The 15,493-nt window shown below is 32.8% G+C and overlaps 3 protein-coding genes across 8 annotated transcripts; 1 reads left to right on the top strand and 2 right to left on the bottom strand.

Moving 5' to 3' along the window:
- Positions 1-1,990: 1,990 nt before the first annotated feature.
- On the bottom strand, positions 1,991-9,280 carry ewg (DNA-binding protein Ewg). Of its 4 annotated transcripts, XM_017902097.1 has the most exons (8): positions 8,708-8,782; positions 7,253-7,509; positions 5,591-5,715; positions 5,083-5,508; positions 4,760-4,960; positions 4,122-4,262; positions 3,886-4,033; positions 1,991-2,322 (listed from the first exon to the last, which is right to left on the bottom strand). In XM_017902097.1, exons 2-8 carry the CDS (start codon positions 7,404-7,406, stop codon positions 1,991-1,993), a joined length of 1,527 nt encoding a protein of 508 aa, XP_017757586.1. In that variant the 5' UTR covers positions 7,407-7,509; positions 8,708-8,782. The 4 variants fall into 4 exon arrangements, with proteins under 4 accessions (XP_017757586.1, XP_017757584.1, XP_017757583.1 ...); XM_017902095.1 differs by lacking the exons at positions 1,991-2,322; positions 8,708-8,782 and adding an exon at positions 9,187-9,280 and having other exon boundaries at positions 3,679-4,033; positions 7,229-7,509; XM_017902094.1 differs by lacking the exon at positions 1,991-2,322 and having other exon boundaries at positions 3,679-4,033; positions 7,229-7,509.
- Coq7 (ubiquinone biosynthesis protein COQ7, mitochondrial) lies at positions 9,099-11,457 on the top strand. 3 transcript variants are annotated; one of them, XM_017902101.1, is made up of 4 exons: positions 9,099-9,213; positions 10,582-10,756; positions 10,839-11,168; positions 11,400-11,457. In XM_017902101.1, the coding sequence occupies exons 1-4, from the start codon at positions 9,106-9,108 to the stop codon at positions 11,426-11,428; spliced, it is 642 nt and encodes a 213-aa protein (XP_017757590.1). In that variant the 5' UTR covers positions 9,099-9,105; the 3' UTR covers positions 11,429-11,457. The 3 variants fall into 3 exon arrangements, with proteins under 3 accessions (XP_017757590.1, XP_017757588.1, XP_017757591.1); XM_017902099.1 differs by having other exon boundaries at positions 10,839-11,451; XM_017902102.1 differs by lacking the exon at positions 9,099-9,213 and adding an exon at positions 9,373-9,480 and having other exon boundaries at positions 10,839-11,451.
- shf (WNT inhibitory factor 1) lies at positions 10,081-13,855 on the bottom strand. The gene is made up of 6 exons (XM_017902098.1): positions 13,283-13,855; positions 12,561-12,803; positions 12,306-12,449; positions 11,389-11,541; positions 10,423-10,518; positions 10,081-10,350 (listed from the first exon to the last, which is right to left on the bottom strand). The coding sequence occupies exons 1-6, from the start codon at positions 13,434-13,436 to the stop codon at positions 10,124-10,126; spliced, it is 1,017 nt and encodes a 338-aa protein (XP_017757587.1). The 5' UTR covers positions 13,437-13,855; the 3' UTR covers positions 10,081-10,123.
- Positions 13,856-15,493: the final 1,638 nt, after the last annotated feature.

The raw sequence follows: 15,493 nt of genomic DNA on the forward strand, positions 1-15,493 counted from the left end.
TCTATAATTATCTAAAATGGTATTACATTTTTTTTCTCAAATGACATTAAACTTAATTTATGTTCTGTGTAATTTGTTACAAACAAGAACAAAAGAATACAACATGATCTTACATGGGAGTATCAATATATTACATTTTGTAATGGCCATAGTTTTAAAAAACAATATAACAATTAATATCTAGTCATTGTGATCCATTCTACTGATAATTATTAAATTTAACTACTTTATTCTATAATGTTATAAAAACGTTCTTCTTTTTTGGTATTGTTCATACTTGGTGTCGAGGGCAGTTTGTTGTTTCAATGTTACGACTCTGCTCCTGACATATGCTTTTTTTAAAGAGAAGAGTGTACTACACACCTACAGGAACTTCATTCATGATAATGACATATGTAATAAAAACCATGAATTAAACAAGTATCACAAATTCATTACTAGACTCATCAGAAAACTATATATGTATACTTATGATGCACACAAGAATACTAAAAAGTATAAAAATGTAAACAAGATCATTAAAATAACAAAAATTCATTTTCAAAAGTCAATCACTCATCCTTGCAAAACTTGATACCGCAACATTGAAACAAGATTGCACAAAAAAAATAATATTCTTCCTAATATTAAATATATTGTATAAAAGTGAGTTGGCATTTAAATGCATGAAAACGTTTCAATTCTTTTCCATTAATAACAAAAATAAATATATTTTAGATTACCTGAAAAGAAAAATAAAGAACAATACACAATTCCTCATTTCTGCATTCTGCATATTATCAAAGTAATACAGAATGGAAATGAAAGAATAAAATTTCTATTTTTTTGAGAATTATATAGTGTTCTTTATAGCAGTACTTAAAAATAATTCCCTAGTATAACATAGTATTAATACAATAAAAGTAATTATGTTTTGTGGGTGTGCATTGAGACTTCAAATCCATATGTCTTATTTTTCAAAAAATTATGTCTTATAGCCTATTTGTACCCGTCAGAAATGCTTAATTTTTTTTTTATTTATCGCTACTGTCGATTATTAATGTATATTAATATGTATCGTTATATGTCTCTATCGCCGGAAAACGATTCATTTTTATATTTCGATTTATCATAAAAATAGGCTACATGATTTTTTAAAAATTTGATAGCCAAATTTGATTAACTCAAACATTACATTTAAATCGGAATCCTAATACCATGAAACATTATTTTTCATTAAAATTTCGAAACGTTCTTTGTATATGACACATTTTGTTTATAAATATTTCCAATATCTTAAGTAAATTAAGATTTATTTTTGCCCCCAAAAATAGTCTGTCATTAACGAGGTCTACGAATAAATTCGTTATGAATTATACTGTATACAGCATTAACTTTTTCAATCAAAGTTCATTTCAGATTATTAACTTGTAATTAAATTATATAATTTGTTAATAATCATCTTTTCCATAAAATAGTATAACGTAAATTTTTAATTCTTTGGTATATCGATCGTTTTTAAGGATCCGACACTAAGACTAGACGAAAATATTTGTATCCGTGTTTACTTATTGGAAAATGGTAAATATCCAAACGGTGGATACTGTCACTATAAATACATCGATGAAACTTGCATATCTAAAGATTTGCATTCATCGAGCGCCGCAGTACTTTCTAAAAATTAGTACTATCTTCGAGAAATTGAATTACAAGTGAATACTTCTAAATGTCTACAATGAATCTTGAATACAAATATGATTACATTCAAGTCCAATGAGTCATCGAACATTCAATCATTTTCACTCTTCAAACATATTCGCTATTCGTTTACTGTTTCTCAACAAGAGGACACACTACACGATGATTCAGAAAAGACACAATCATTTTCCTTAATATTAATAACACATATCATTTCTAATACTCTCACTCTTTCTCTCATGAACACCACTAATGTGCACCTGTCGCATTTTGGTGTTAACATAAAAGCTTTATATTAACTATGTAAAACGCTTTATTCTGGACTAGAGACGGTTTGTTGTTGTTGACTATCCTCGTCTTTTACAACTTCGGCTTGCATAGCCTTTGTGAGGACATTAGCATCTTTCAATGATATCACTTGAAGAACTTGGTGTTCACCTGCTGCGTTTATCATTGTCATAGGATGCCCTTGAATTGTGACAGCTTCAATGCTGGTTTCCCCATTTCCAGGCTCAACCTTTGGGACTTGAACCATTGGTGTGACTACTTGCATTGTACCGTCACTTTGAATATTGGCAACCATAGTTTGATACATACTAGCAGATACTGGTACTGTTATTACTCCTGAGACGGATACAGGATAGCCTGAAACAAAGAAGCAACTGTCCTGTGTTCTGCCCCTGACCAGGCACTTCTCTGTATAGTAAACTGGGAATTAAAAAGTAAAACTTAGTAATTCGAAAAGCACGTATCCGTATGTGTATCTTTTATCATTAACGCAATGCATCATTATCTTAAGAATCAAATTTTATAATGTTTTTCTTCGGATTTGTGCATTCATACTACCAGTTTACAATACAGTTAAATTTAACAGACTATACGAATTTTCTAGAACTTAAATGATAAATTAAAAATATATTGTACCATATAAAACTAATGAAAAGTTTCTTAATTAACAGGGTGTGCTAAAGAAAAGTAGATATACTTACTATGTATTAAGCATTTAATTTAATTTTGAGAAATATATACTTTGCTTCCACATTCAGAGTTATCTTTTTTTTTGGCACACCCTTTTAACGTAATATCATTAATGTGCAAATGTAATTCTCATCTACGCTTCAGAAAAAATAAGGCATTAATGAAGAGCAACAGATGTTTAAGCCATTCTATAAAATCAAGTTGGACGAGCGGAAATTATACAAATACGGATTTTTTTTATTCAAAATAATTTATTGGTTTAAATAAATTAGAAAATAGCAATCGTGAGTAGCTTAAACAAAGGCTGCTAAATACAACGACTATAAAATAATAAAAACATCAACAAAAAATACTCTATGTACAGCAGTTTTATTTCTCTTTGTTTTAATTAAAGTAAATAACCAATCTTCGGTAATAATGGTAAGTAGTGATTGTAAAACAGGGACAGGTTCTTTTTGTGATCATGAAATACCTTCCTTTATTTTCTCGTTAAATTTAAAAATCTTAAGAATCCATGTGAATCGATTGATTCTATCTGTTTACGTTATAACGTATACATTTCAAAATGTTAAAAAATTCGATTTTTTTTTCTCAGAGGAGTACAAACTATACATGCAACATTTTGATATATATAAATGTATTGTGGTTTTCAATAAATCTTTCAATATATAAAAAGTAGTATGTACATGCATATACATAAGATTTTAATTCTATTACTTATTCATCATCAATCTCCCCTTTTATACATATATATATATAAAAAAAAGAAAAAAAAAAACTTGAGTCTTATCATCTCACAGAGAGAATAGTCTAATGTAAACATATACAAAACAACACAATATTAAGAGCAACTTTTGTATTCTATGGAGATCTTTTCTTATCACGCGACATTTGAGCGTAAATTAATTTTTAAAAATCAATACATCATGTGAGTTTTGAACAGCTCCTCTGATAATCACTTACATTTATCATGGATTCTTAAAGAAAAAATTAAAATAAAGCTGTGCATAGCTCCGAGTGAAATTGCGTATGTACAGTACCAAAAAAGAATAACTAATCGATATTCTACTTTCGTTGTACAAAATAGTAGAACACGTAGGTATTTTTCTTGAATGGAGCGTAGCAGACAGCATGCAAAACAACAAAGGATCCTGGGCCAGTAAAAATGAATTCACTGTTCAAGTAGCTCCTGGCCGGCGACGGTGCAGAGCCTATAGAAAACTGTTTTACCGTGTCCATCTTCTCCTGTGAGAATGATTTGACCATCTTGACCTAATGTCGCTTCTGTAACACTGTTTAGGTCGACAGCGACGCTAGTACCTTCCGCGCTGCCTGCTACTTCAGCGAGTGCTTGAACTTCCCCTTGACTTGTATGGATCTGTAGATAAATAAATTTATCTCAATTATAAAATTTTTTTTTGGAACTAAAAAATAAAGATCTTAAAAAATAATCTATAAGAACTTACAGTAGCAACACCTTGAACCTGGGCCGTTGTACCATCTGGTAACGTAATTATTGGATTGCTAGGGTCAACTTGGATAATTGATACGGTGCCATCAGGATTTGTTATTGTTTGTAAAACTGCCGTTGGATACTGAGCCGTCATCTAAAAAGCAAAGAAAAAATAATGTTTATGAACCACGAGTTTTCTAAATACTTTAAAAAGTAAAATGTAATACAACAGAATAATGATGGAAATTTTATATATAATATAACAAAATAAAATATTTCTTAAACTATGATAACGACTATAAAAATAAAGATATATTAAACTCAAATAAGGGAAACCAAACGCATGAACATAAATGCAAGTCACGTGTAAAGGAATTTCAAATTCTAATTTTCTTCTATATAAAATCAGAATTTAAAGAAACATCATGACCTTACAATACGCAATTGAAATTTGCATCAAATTTGGTATTTGAAATTGTACTGAATAATTCAACTATTCCGATCACATTGTTTCGATCAATTCTTTTTTTGTACTCTATCCACTCCCACCTGAGTGGCAGTGGCAAGAGCTGTAGGAGACGCGGCAATGATTTGTGCTGGCGAAGAGTTTCCCTTAGATGAATCCGTGCTGCTCAGGCGAACAACCCCCACCGTCTGTTGTTGCTGTTGAGATTGTCCACCTTGCCCTTGACTGGATGAATGCGACGGATGCGATGAGGAATGAGGTGTTGATTGTTGTATCAATACATTTGATTTATCATCTTCTTCACTGAATGCAGGTAGAAGATCTTCTCTTCCATGAAATTTATAACAGTTTATTACAATTTGTCTTAAAGCATGTGTCCAAGAAATCTAAAAAAAAAAAAAATATATGTATACATATCTATATTAAAACAAACATTAAATAGTTTAGAAGATTTTGATTTGACAAAACAGTAAAAAAATACTTGGAAATTTTTTTAATATTTACAAACCTTTTGTTTCTCATCTTCAGACCTTGCATCCATACGCACATTTGCCCAAGGGAGTTCTTTCGGCCACCACGGTGGTCGTGTACTGTCTCTTCCCCAACCGGGTTTACCCCTGCCTGTAGAATACTTTAACATTAACGGGATAAATGCTCTAAGTTGAGCTTGTGTCATTTTTTCCACGGGTGTTGGTATGCCATCTATTATAAGAGGTGGTAATTCATATAAAGATGGGTCATCTTGCACTGGAGGCGGAGCTTGTTGTGCAAGTGCACTTTCAAGTTCTTCCATTATAACATTTCTTAAATTTTTTACTACATCTTCTAACGGTTTTGCTCCAAATACTTTATAACTACTGTTTGGCTTTCCTGGAGTAGCTACTAATACTACTGCTTGTTGTCCAACTCGTGTTGCAAACTCATCTATGGTTTGCTGCAATAATATAAATATGTAAAGTATACAAATTACAATATAAAACAATAAAATAATTTTTAATATCATAATGCACAATTACCCTGAGTTTTCTTAGGAGTCTGTTTTGTTGCCTTTTTCTAATGCTGGGATTTGTTTCAAAACTATGAGGTCGTTTCCTCTTTTTCGCTGAGACAATGGCAGCGGCTGCGGCTACGCCAACAGGGCCTAAATGTGTAAATTATTAAACATATGTTTTCCCATTTTACGATCCCACACCAAATAATATGTCAGAAAAATATTTATAGTATTATAGAACATTGAACAAGGAATATTAAAATTTCAATTTCTGTAATGTTTATTTTAAAAATATCTTGATTAATGTATTCAAAGCTTTTTTTTAAATTATATTTATGCATATTCATTTTTTGTATATATATTTTACTGACAAATTAACATAAACATCTTTAGTTCATTCAAAACATAAGAGATGCAAAAGCAGTAGTGATATGAAACGTGCTTGATATTCAAGAATATATTATATATATACACACACACACACACAAAAATCAAATTAAATATCTATATATACTCTCTCCCTCTCCCTTCCCACCCCTGTCTCTCTCTCAAGAACTGTTTTGTATACACGAAATAAAATTTATTTGTTTAAGATTTATATAAATAATATACTCTTGAATTTTTGATAAGGTGAAAATGAACATCTACAAAATTACATTATTCTATAACATTTAAGTAATAAACATAAAATAAATTTATTGCACAAAAGATAAACACAAATTTGGATGATAAATATTTAACTAATATTAAAGCTATGATGTTTTAACAGACACACAAGAAGGATGATACATGAATAATCCTGAATATGCAAATGAAAATTACACATAAAATGCAAAACTAAAATATACATATAAAGACAGTGTTTCCATGTTTATAAAATATTGAAAACATGAAGCAAATAATATTACAGCACACAAACAATGTAAAATGCATTCAATAATATTGCTTTTTCATTAATAGCTTTTAATTTGAATTATTTAAGAAAATAAAAATAGAATAATAATAACAGTAATAATATTAATAATAATAATAATAATAATAATAATATTAATAATAATAATAAAAAGAAAAATAAACTCATGCTGCACTGACAATGATGTAAATGCAAAAATAAAACACTTGTCTGTTTGCTTTTAAATTATCTAACAGAAATATGAATAACTAAAACTTTTAATTATATTAGGACTCCTAAGAATCTTTTTGTATGTATTTGGATTTAATGTTTAATAGTTACCAGATTAAATGTATCATTGGCAGGCAGTATTTCCTTCTATTTTTCTATTGATAATAAATCATGGTAATTTCAATTCTATGCATTTATTTATTTTTCTAATAATAATTTGATGCAATTGCAAAATATAATAATTTCATTATTTATGTTTAAAAAAATTAAAAAATATTGAATTATGATATGTAAATTAGTGTATATAATAATCAGAATCATGTATGTATCATTGAAATCATTAATTACAAGCTGCATTACAACAACAATATAAAAAATTTAATGTTTGAAGTCCTTTATTTATTTTTTTCTAGTACTTATCCATGGGAATCAATCATTTAACATTATTGGTGCACCCTGTATGTTACTTTCCTTTTGTAAATGAAAATGATTAGAACATAAATAACTCAAAAGGTGAAAAAGCAAAAAAATGGAAATCACCATTAGCGTGTTTGATTTGCCAACCTGCAGCGGCGAGCTGGGCCGTCACGTCATCATCCATGGCAGCTGTCAAGAGGTCCCCCTCCTCGTATGTTTCAGACCCACTACTTGGCTCGTCATCATCATCATCTGAGATTCTGTCCATTGTTCCAGACTCTGCACTAGGCAGAGACACCATCTTCTTATCTTCGTCACCCGTCTTGTCTTCAGTTATATTACAATGCCCCGTCGAAACAGATGCCAATCTTTGAATTTAGGTTTTCCTTCTACATCACCTTCTCCTATATTGATAAATACAAGTTTGCATCAGAAATAGAAAGTATAAAACAATAAACTTTTTTTTATAACAAACATGTTAATATATATATTAACTAGATTTATAAAACAAAGTTGTTTTAAATAATGGTTATAAATATATTTTCTATTAAAAAAGTATTTTAAATTTGTATCAAGAAATTATTTAATTATATACATAAAATTGTTCTATACATAAAAAGAAGTATAATATTCAAATAAAGGTATTTATCAAGATATACTTAGTACATATACTCATAAAATGAAATATAATGTTACAAATAAATCTAGAATTAATAACAGAAAATAAGATTGATCAAGTTTTAAATAATGTATATATTAAGATATGTATTTCAAAAACAATTAAAATAAATAATGACACTATATAAACTATTAATTGATAACACAAGAATAGAAAAAAAACATAAATACATGATTCTATTATATATGTATATATATAAACAATAGTAATCTACAAGGTATAATAATGTCATTATATGCATAAACGCTAAAACTCGTGTAATCTTATTCATGTGGAAAATTATAGCAATGAAACATACTGCATGATAAGGATAAAGTAGAGTAGATAAGAATCCAGGATGATGATATTACATATGGGCTGAATTTTAAAAACATAAACAATGAATTTCAGGCGGAAGCTTTTCCCGCGCGTTCGTTTGGGATCCCCACGCATGATGAAACACAAGATATTCGCGACAGGGAAAACAACTTCGTAAAAACGAAGAGCGCTGAAACACGTAACGTGATCGTCGTCGTCGTCGCCGCGGTCTGTGTATAGATGTGGGATATTCGTGAAGCATGAACGAAGCGTAATGAACTGGTGTTAAACTCGGCATGACAGCGAATAAGAGATATTCGAGAGATGAATTTGACAGGCAACAAACGACAAGCGACAGGCGACAGACGACAAACGACAAACGACAGACGGCTAGTTAAGAAGACTGGTAAGAGCGAGGCTTGGCAAAGCGTGACGAGATGTGAGAACAGAGAGAGAAGATGCGCCAAGCCGCGCACACGGCGCGTTTATTTGGTGATACTTGGGGGGGCAATGAAAATGCGCAGGGCACACGCAAAAGAGACCACCTCCGGGGCCGCAAAGCTCATGACCGCGGTACCGCGAAGCCATGGAGCAGGCCCAGTGAAAATCGCGAGTTGCGTACGCACCTTGTGTGTCCCGTGAGTGGTCACCCGATCAGGGAGGGCTCAGGGTTTCGCGTCTGCGGGGAGGCCGCCGTCGGCTACGCTCTCTCACCACGCCCTACGCTCGCGTCTCGCGGTCATCTCGCCACCCGTGTCAAACGCTCACCCGCACAGCACCACCACCGTGAGGCTAGCACGCGACCTTCTATCTCACCGCCCGTAACTCGCGTGTACGTCGCGCCACGCCACAACACGCACAACAGCCGCCATAGACACCATGGCCAGTTTCGCCAGCAGGCGTATCGATCGGCTACGCGGCTCTCCATCTCCACCACAACAAACGCGGCAGCGAGGCGGCCATTTTGAGCGAGCCTGCGCGGTGCACTCCAAGCAGACGATGCGAAATTGCCCTTATTTCGCGAATGCGCAACATCCGCGCATCGCCCGGGCCCTCAACGATCACTTACGTGCTAATAACGCACCGATACTTCTTCGGCACTCACCGATTTCCCGTGAGAATCCGCAAAAAGGTACCAGCGACCACCGAAACACGAACACCATATACATGTATACAGGTCTGGAATAACGTGATTGGCTAGTACTACTGGGGTACGCGTTATGGCGTCTATCCGACGTACATTCTTATTGGACCCTGAAACACGTGACTCTTGTTCTCAGCGTCCCTGGAACGATGTTGCTGAGTTTTAGTCTAACCTAAACTTGTACACCTGAAATGGCGAGAAACGTTTCCTTCTGCATGTTATTGTAATATTTCTTATTTAAACAGTACTCTGTGGGTATGCAATTCTTTTTTTATTATATTATTTGTCTAATAATATCTGATATTTTTACTGTTTATTTTTCTATGATGAAAAGGTTTTGTAAATAACTATTGATATTTAAGCTTTGTGCTTCAAGTATGAAGATAATTTAAAGTGACATGCAATCTCACGTAATTAATATAAAAGAATTACAAGAAAGAAAATATATTTTATTTTTCCTTTTTTTTTTACAGTCATTACAATAAATCTAACAATATAAAAGTATATTATTTAAAAATAATATTTAATAGTATAAAATGTCGTAAAGCAGCTTTACATATCACATCTGGGGTGGGGTAAATTACTAACTATACATGTTAGTTTAGTGGTATTAACCAATTGGATTTCAAAATGCTATTATTTAATGTATAAAATAATACTTTGTAAAATTAATAATTCATAATTTTTTTGAGTATTTAATGTTATCTTAAGTATAAAAGTCAATAAACTAAATGCGAGGTTTAAAGTAAAAAATGCCCTAAACTTATGAGTGAACACAATCAAATAAAATTCAAAGTTTTAAGACATTTTATAAATGCATATTGGATAATGAAGTCTTATTGCATTAATCCAATTGGTTATAGGCGTAATACCACCATTGGAAAGTATATTTTTACTTTCAAGCCCATGGCTTGTTTTTATTACACAACTTTCCGAACCAACCAGGCTCACAAAGACATGTATTATCAGGTTGACATATTCCATTTCTGCATGCTCTTGTACAAGCTGAACGTTGTGGAGATCGTCTACCAATTTCACAATGATCTCCTTTGAAACCAGTAGGACATCTACACACATTATTTCCTTTACATTTTCCTCCATTTAAACAGGGTATTACACACTTTGCTATAAGACAATACATTCATTAGAAAAAGCAGTACTTAAATTTGAACTGTATTGTGAATTTTTATTACTTACAGAATTCACAATGTAATCCAAAGTAACCTTTTGGACATTCACAAGTATCTTTCTGTACACACTTTCCGCCATTTAAACATTTTTCTGCACATATACCTAAAATTAATTATGAATTGATTTAAAAATGAGGAAACTTATATTAAAAATATTTTCTTAAAGTTTATAGAAAAAATGCTTGTAAAAAGTCTGAAGCAGCTTGGAACTCGATTGATTAGCACATCAGCTGCTTCAGGATCAACTAGATCAGGGAAATTATTAGATTCAGTTATAAGAGTAGATCATGCTGGAGAATTAGGAGCTGATAGAATATATGCTGGACAAATGGCAATCTTAGGTATAAATATATTATAAACATCTTAAAATGTTTTTGCTTCTCTACAAATAGATATAAATTTAATGTAGGGTATACAAAACAGGTAATACTTCTGTTGGTCCAACTATTCAACATATGTGGGAACAAGAGAAAAGACATCGTGCAAAGTTTGAAGAGTTAATTAGAAAATATCGTGTAAGACCCACTGTCCTAACACCTGTTTGGAATGTTGCTGGGTTTGTTCTTGGTGCTGGCACAGCACTTATGGGAGAAAAAGCAGCTATGGCTTGCACTGTAGCTGTTGAGACAGTGATTACAGACCATTACAATGATCAATTACGTGCATTGATGGAAAGTGATGAAAAAATACATGAAGAGATTCTTGAAACCATTAAACAATTTCGTGATGAAGAACAAGAACATCATGATATAGGTATAGAACATGGTGCAAAACAAGCACTGTTCTACCAAACTTTAACAAATATTATCAAATTTGGCTGTAAGACTGCTATATCAATATCCAAAGTTGTATAATTTATTAGTACAGTGTGACAATTTAACATTAAAATATTTCTTTACAAATATTAACTCAATTTTAATGAAATAAAGTAGTGTTTGTGAGAAAGATATATATTATTCTGATTTTAAAGTACCTCCTTCACAGTATGGTCCTTGAAATCCTGGTGGACATGAACAAATACCAGGAGCTGTACAGTTACCACCATTCATACAATTTGGATAACACAATGCTTTTTTACAATGAGGTGGACCTAAATATCCATCTGGACAAGGTCCAGGATTAGGTTCTGCAATAAAAAAAATATTACATATAGAAAATAATAATATTATATATATGAATTTTAATAAAATAAGTGTGGTCTTAAATATATTTTTTAATGTATTAAGCAGATATGATATGCATAAATTCTATTTTACTGTTCATTTCTATATTAGAAAAAATCACTGTCTATCGTAAAGAAACATAAGTATCGAACGATTATGTTTCGTTACGCCCACACAAATTTAAGAAGATAAGCATCATTGCCTGTTGACCATCGCCTAAGGAATGTTTCAGTCACTTAAAATAGCTTTTATTAATAGAAATTTTAGGATATTTTTGAGTTAGAACAAAGTCATGCATTTATTCTGACGGAAAAGTTAATTAATTAACTAATCAATTACGAATCTACGGGATAAAAGCGTACGTGCGGAAAATCCATTTCTATACAGTTAAAAAGATACACAATCAAGGCTTTACACAAAAACATTTTCTGTTAAGTTGAATGTATAAAAGTATACTTTGTGTTAATTAAATAGGGTAGTAATCAAAATCATAATTAATCCTCTCCACTTCTATAATTACTCCCATGAACACAAATTCTTGCTTTTATTGTTATATGTTTTGTTTCCGTCATTTTCTTCTTTGCAAAAAGAAATTTTTATGGTGACGAAGTAATTTTGATTTTGATAGCTCCAAATTGAAAGGTATAGCAAATTTAGTAATGAATTATTGCTAATACAGATTGTGTGTGAATGAGATGGTGATCGTAGGCACGAATGATGCACTCACCGCGCACGGTGCATTCTTTTCTCAGGTTAAGACGAAGAGGTGTTCCGTTTAAAGGTTTCCCCTTACGTGTTTCAATCATCAGACCGATACCCAATTGGGCAATGCCCGAATTATTACCGGAACAGGGTAATAGAACGCTGAATTCTGTGACAATGAACGTTATGTATTTATGTATGTAAATTTATTAATTTTTTGTTAATTAATTAAATTTATCGATTAATTAAATTTCGTTGAGAAATAAAAAATATGAATTACCCTTAGGTCTTTTAGGTACTCTTCCTTGTGTTTTAATAGTGATATATGGAGTTTTTAAGATCGTTTCGTCAAATGATTTTAATCGATAAAAATTATAGTAATATTTCTTTACACCGGATTTCCATGTAAAATTCACGTATGTTACTTCACTTGGAATAATTGGAAGTTTACTTTCAAATTCTGGATCCAATAGATAAGGCAAGACTCTACCCTCCGTAATCGCGAATATTTCCATTTCGACACCTACATAAAACAGAAAAAAAAGAGATCGATTGTAGTTCTGTTTCACCTTTTCATTGATACAAATTTTATAATCGATATATATAAAAATAATTTATATAAATTATTGTTTTATTATTACCAAGTTACTTCTACAAAATGAATTAATCCACTACACTTATCGAAGTATAACGAGTTGCACATATGGATAGTGAATTCTCACTTTGTAATGAAAAAAGTAAAGCAATGTATAAAAAGTTAGACGAAATTGTTTAAAACATAAGACACAAAGTAATGCAAACTAAGAGAATAATTAATAGAGAAAATTAATGACTTCGTTCGTCTAATACCAAATTGACTTCAACGTTTTGTTTTTATTTAAAATCAATAAAAAGGTTATAAAACTGTTACAAAAATCAAATAACTAAGTATAAAAGAAAAAAACGCACCGTTGAAGACGGGTAGGTTTTCGTAATGCGGTAGTCATATATAGAGCTACTTACCGCTGAACATTTTGATCTGTTGCTGGTCGATCCAGAGGGAGATGTCACCGGTTGGTTTGTGTCCATTGCCGGAGCGATGGTGATGTCTCGCGGCCGCCGTGTCCTGGAGCAGAACGATCGCCACCGAGGCCAGGGCGGCTGCGGCCCACTGCATAATTAACGACGTGCCGCCAGGTGTTGCACGGTTTATGACTAGCCCCCCTTGTGGCTGTGTAAATCTGTCTCTCTCTGCGGTTCGGTTCCACTTCTTCGTGTGCGTGCCACTCGTGTCTCGGTGTGTGCAAGCCGACGGAACACGCCACGATTCGACGCGTGAAATTCGGGATTTCACGGCGAGACTCGAGATGAACGAGCACGTTCTCACGCACGCAATCAAACGAGCTGACACAACCGGAGACCCGTATGCGGAGCTTCAGTGGGGATCAACTCTCGCGATCGAGAGAAGAACCGACCGGTTGACCGACGACCAATTTCGCCGATGCTTCGCGTTACTTTCTGGCTCTGTCGATAATGTAGCTGTACGATCACGCAACGTTAAGTCAACAAGACGCGCATACACACGTGCGTATGGGCCGCGTCGCTGCGGCAAACTGACTGACTGACTGACTGACTCAATGAGAAAAGGCCTACAGCAGCCCGTCTTCTTGCCGTGAGACCGCGAGCAAGATCTCTATCTTTTAAGGGGTCCCAATACGTTCGGGGATAAGGGTGCATGCACAACAATTCGCGAGGTCGATATTAACTGTTCGATTCGAAAAACGATTAACGATGGTTTATGATCTATTTTATATTTTTTTTTCTTAATTTCTCTTTTCACCTTACTAATATTCTTCAAATCATAACCTTTAAATCTTAAAATATAGCATCAAAATGAGAGAATTATTCATATAAAGTATTTTGATAATGTAAATTTAATTATATTTAAGAAAGAAAGTTGTACAATAAATAAGGAGCATGAATTTAAATATATATTAACTCGATTAGATCATTTGATCGTGATTGCGAGTAATCAATTCTACGAATGTGTAATTGCATATTAGTAATTTGATAGGTAGATTATCGCCATGAATAAAATCTATCGATTATTAAAAGTAAAAGGAATTGGTTCAAATTATTTATAATTACTTATATAACAATTATGTTATTATGAATTTGTGTACCTGGTAAGTCTGTAAATGATTTTATTAAAATTAAATCCGTTTTCTCAAGAGATAAACATCTGGTAAATCAGAGACAGCGCTGTCGACATATTTTATGGTCTACTAACCGATACTGATCTCTTTGGGACTTGAATATCGTATACGCGGATTTATGGAAATCAGAATTCAGATTAGCAAATAAGGTGAAAAGAAATGGGTAGAAGGAACCAGTTTTTAAACGTCTTTGGTCGGGTTCCTCCTCTTCGTTTCTTCTTCCATTCTCTTTCGTACTTCGTCTTCTATTCTCCTCTTTGTCCCTCCCCCGTCTGTCTTTGCATTCGGCAAAGAGAATTCACTGTTGCAGTTTGGACTTTGTTCCCAAGCTCGACACTGGATCTGCCATTGACTTATCATTATCTTTCAGCCCATTTTAAATCTCTCAAGTAACCCGCGAGGTGTCAGAAACCCATCGAATATGAATAATTGAGAACGAATCATCTAGACCGGATTGCTGGTCACGAATAATAGTATGACAAGGGTGGAAAAGCAACTGTTAAATTTTAATAGCATATTAAAATACTTTGAATTAACAAATTAGTTATACTAGTATAAATGTATCGTGTATTTTAGTATTTTATTTTTATTTTTTCGTATAATATTTATTACATAACAATTTTTAAATATATTTTGAAAGGACAGTAAATTTTAAGATGGTATTTCATCGTTCTCTTGGTCGAGCTCTTCTTAGTTAGTACGGTATTCTTCTCGTCGAATGTTCGACCACATTTCCATGGTCGTTTTGCAATCCGTTACAAAGGCCGGCTTGTTAGGTACCGTGGTATATACGACATGCACGATTTTACACTCTGGCGCTTGTGGTCGGTCAAGCCGCAAACATTTTTCGCGCCTCACAGAGACGAACAACTCTTCGCGACGCGATTGATCTTCCGAGGAACATACCAGATCGTCGGAAACTTTCTACAAACAGGTGCAGGTGACGAAAGGTACATACGACGCTATATACAATACCTTTTTTATGTAAAGTAATTTTTAAAGATTTTTTTCTCGTAAG

This window comes from Eufriesea mexicana, unplaced genomic scaffold, assembly GCF_001483705.2.
Source record: "Eufriesea mexicana isolate 0111107269 unplaced genomic scaffold, ASM148370v2 scaffold1653, whole genome shotgun sequence".
Taxonomy (NCBI): Eukaryota; Metazoa; Arthropoda; class Insecta; order Hymenoptera; family Apidae; genus Eufriesea; species Eufriesea mexicana.

Excerpts from the sequence above, each read along its gene's own strand:
- ewg (XM_017902097.1), bottom strand. The coding sequence starts at position 7,406 with ATGGTGTCTCTGCCTAGTGCAGAGTCTGGAACAATGGACAGAATCTCA. Across the intron at positions 5,509-5,590 it reads GACTCCTAAGAAAACTCAGG|CAAACCATAGATGAGTTTGC; the intron begins GTAATTGTGCAT and ends ATATTATTGCAG. Across the intron at positions 2,323-3,885 it reads CACAGGAGAAGATGGACACG|GCTATCCTGTATCCGTCTCA; the intron begins GTAAAACAGTTT and ends TCTTTGTTTCAG.
- Coq7 (XM_017902099.1), top strand. The coding sequence starts at position 9,106 with ATGCGCAACATCCGCGCATCGCCCGGGCCCTCAACGATCACTTACGTG. Across the intron at positions 9,214-10,581 it reads CCGTGAGAATCCGCAAAAAG|TTTATAGAAAAAATGCTTGT; the intron begins GTACCAGCGACC and ends ATTTTCTTAAAG. Across the intron at positions 10,757-10,838 it reads TGGACAAATGGCAATCTTAG|GTAATACTTCTGTTGGTCCA; the intron begins GTATAAATATAT and ends TATACAAAACAG.
- shf (XM_017902098.1), bottom strand. The coding sequence starts at position 13,436 with ATGCAGTGGGCCGCAGCCGCCCTGGCCTCGGTGGCGATCGTTCTGCTC. Across the intron at positions 12,450-12,560 it reads AGTACCTAAAAGACCTAAGG|AATTCAGCGTTCTATTACCC; the intron begins GTAATTCATATT and ends TCATTGTCACAG. Across the intron at positions 10,351-10,422 it reads TGGATTACATTGTGAATTCT|CAAAGTGTGTAATACCCTGT; the intron begins GTAAGTAATAAA and ends ATTGTCTTATAG.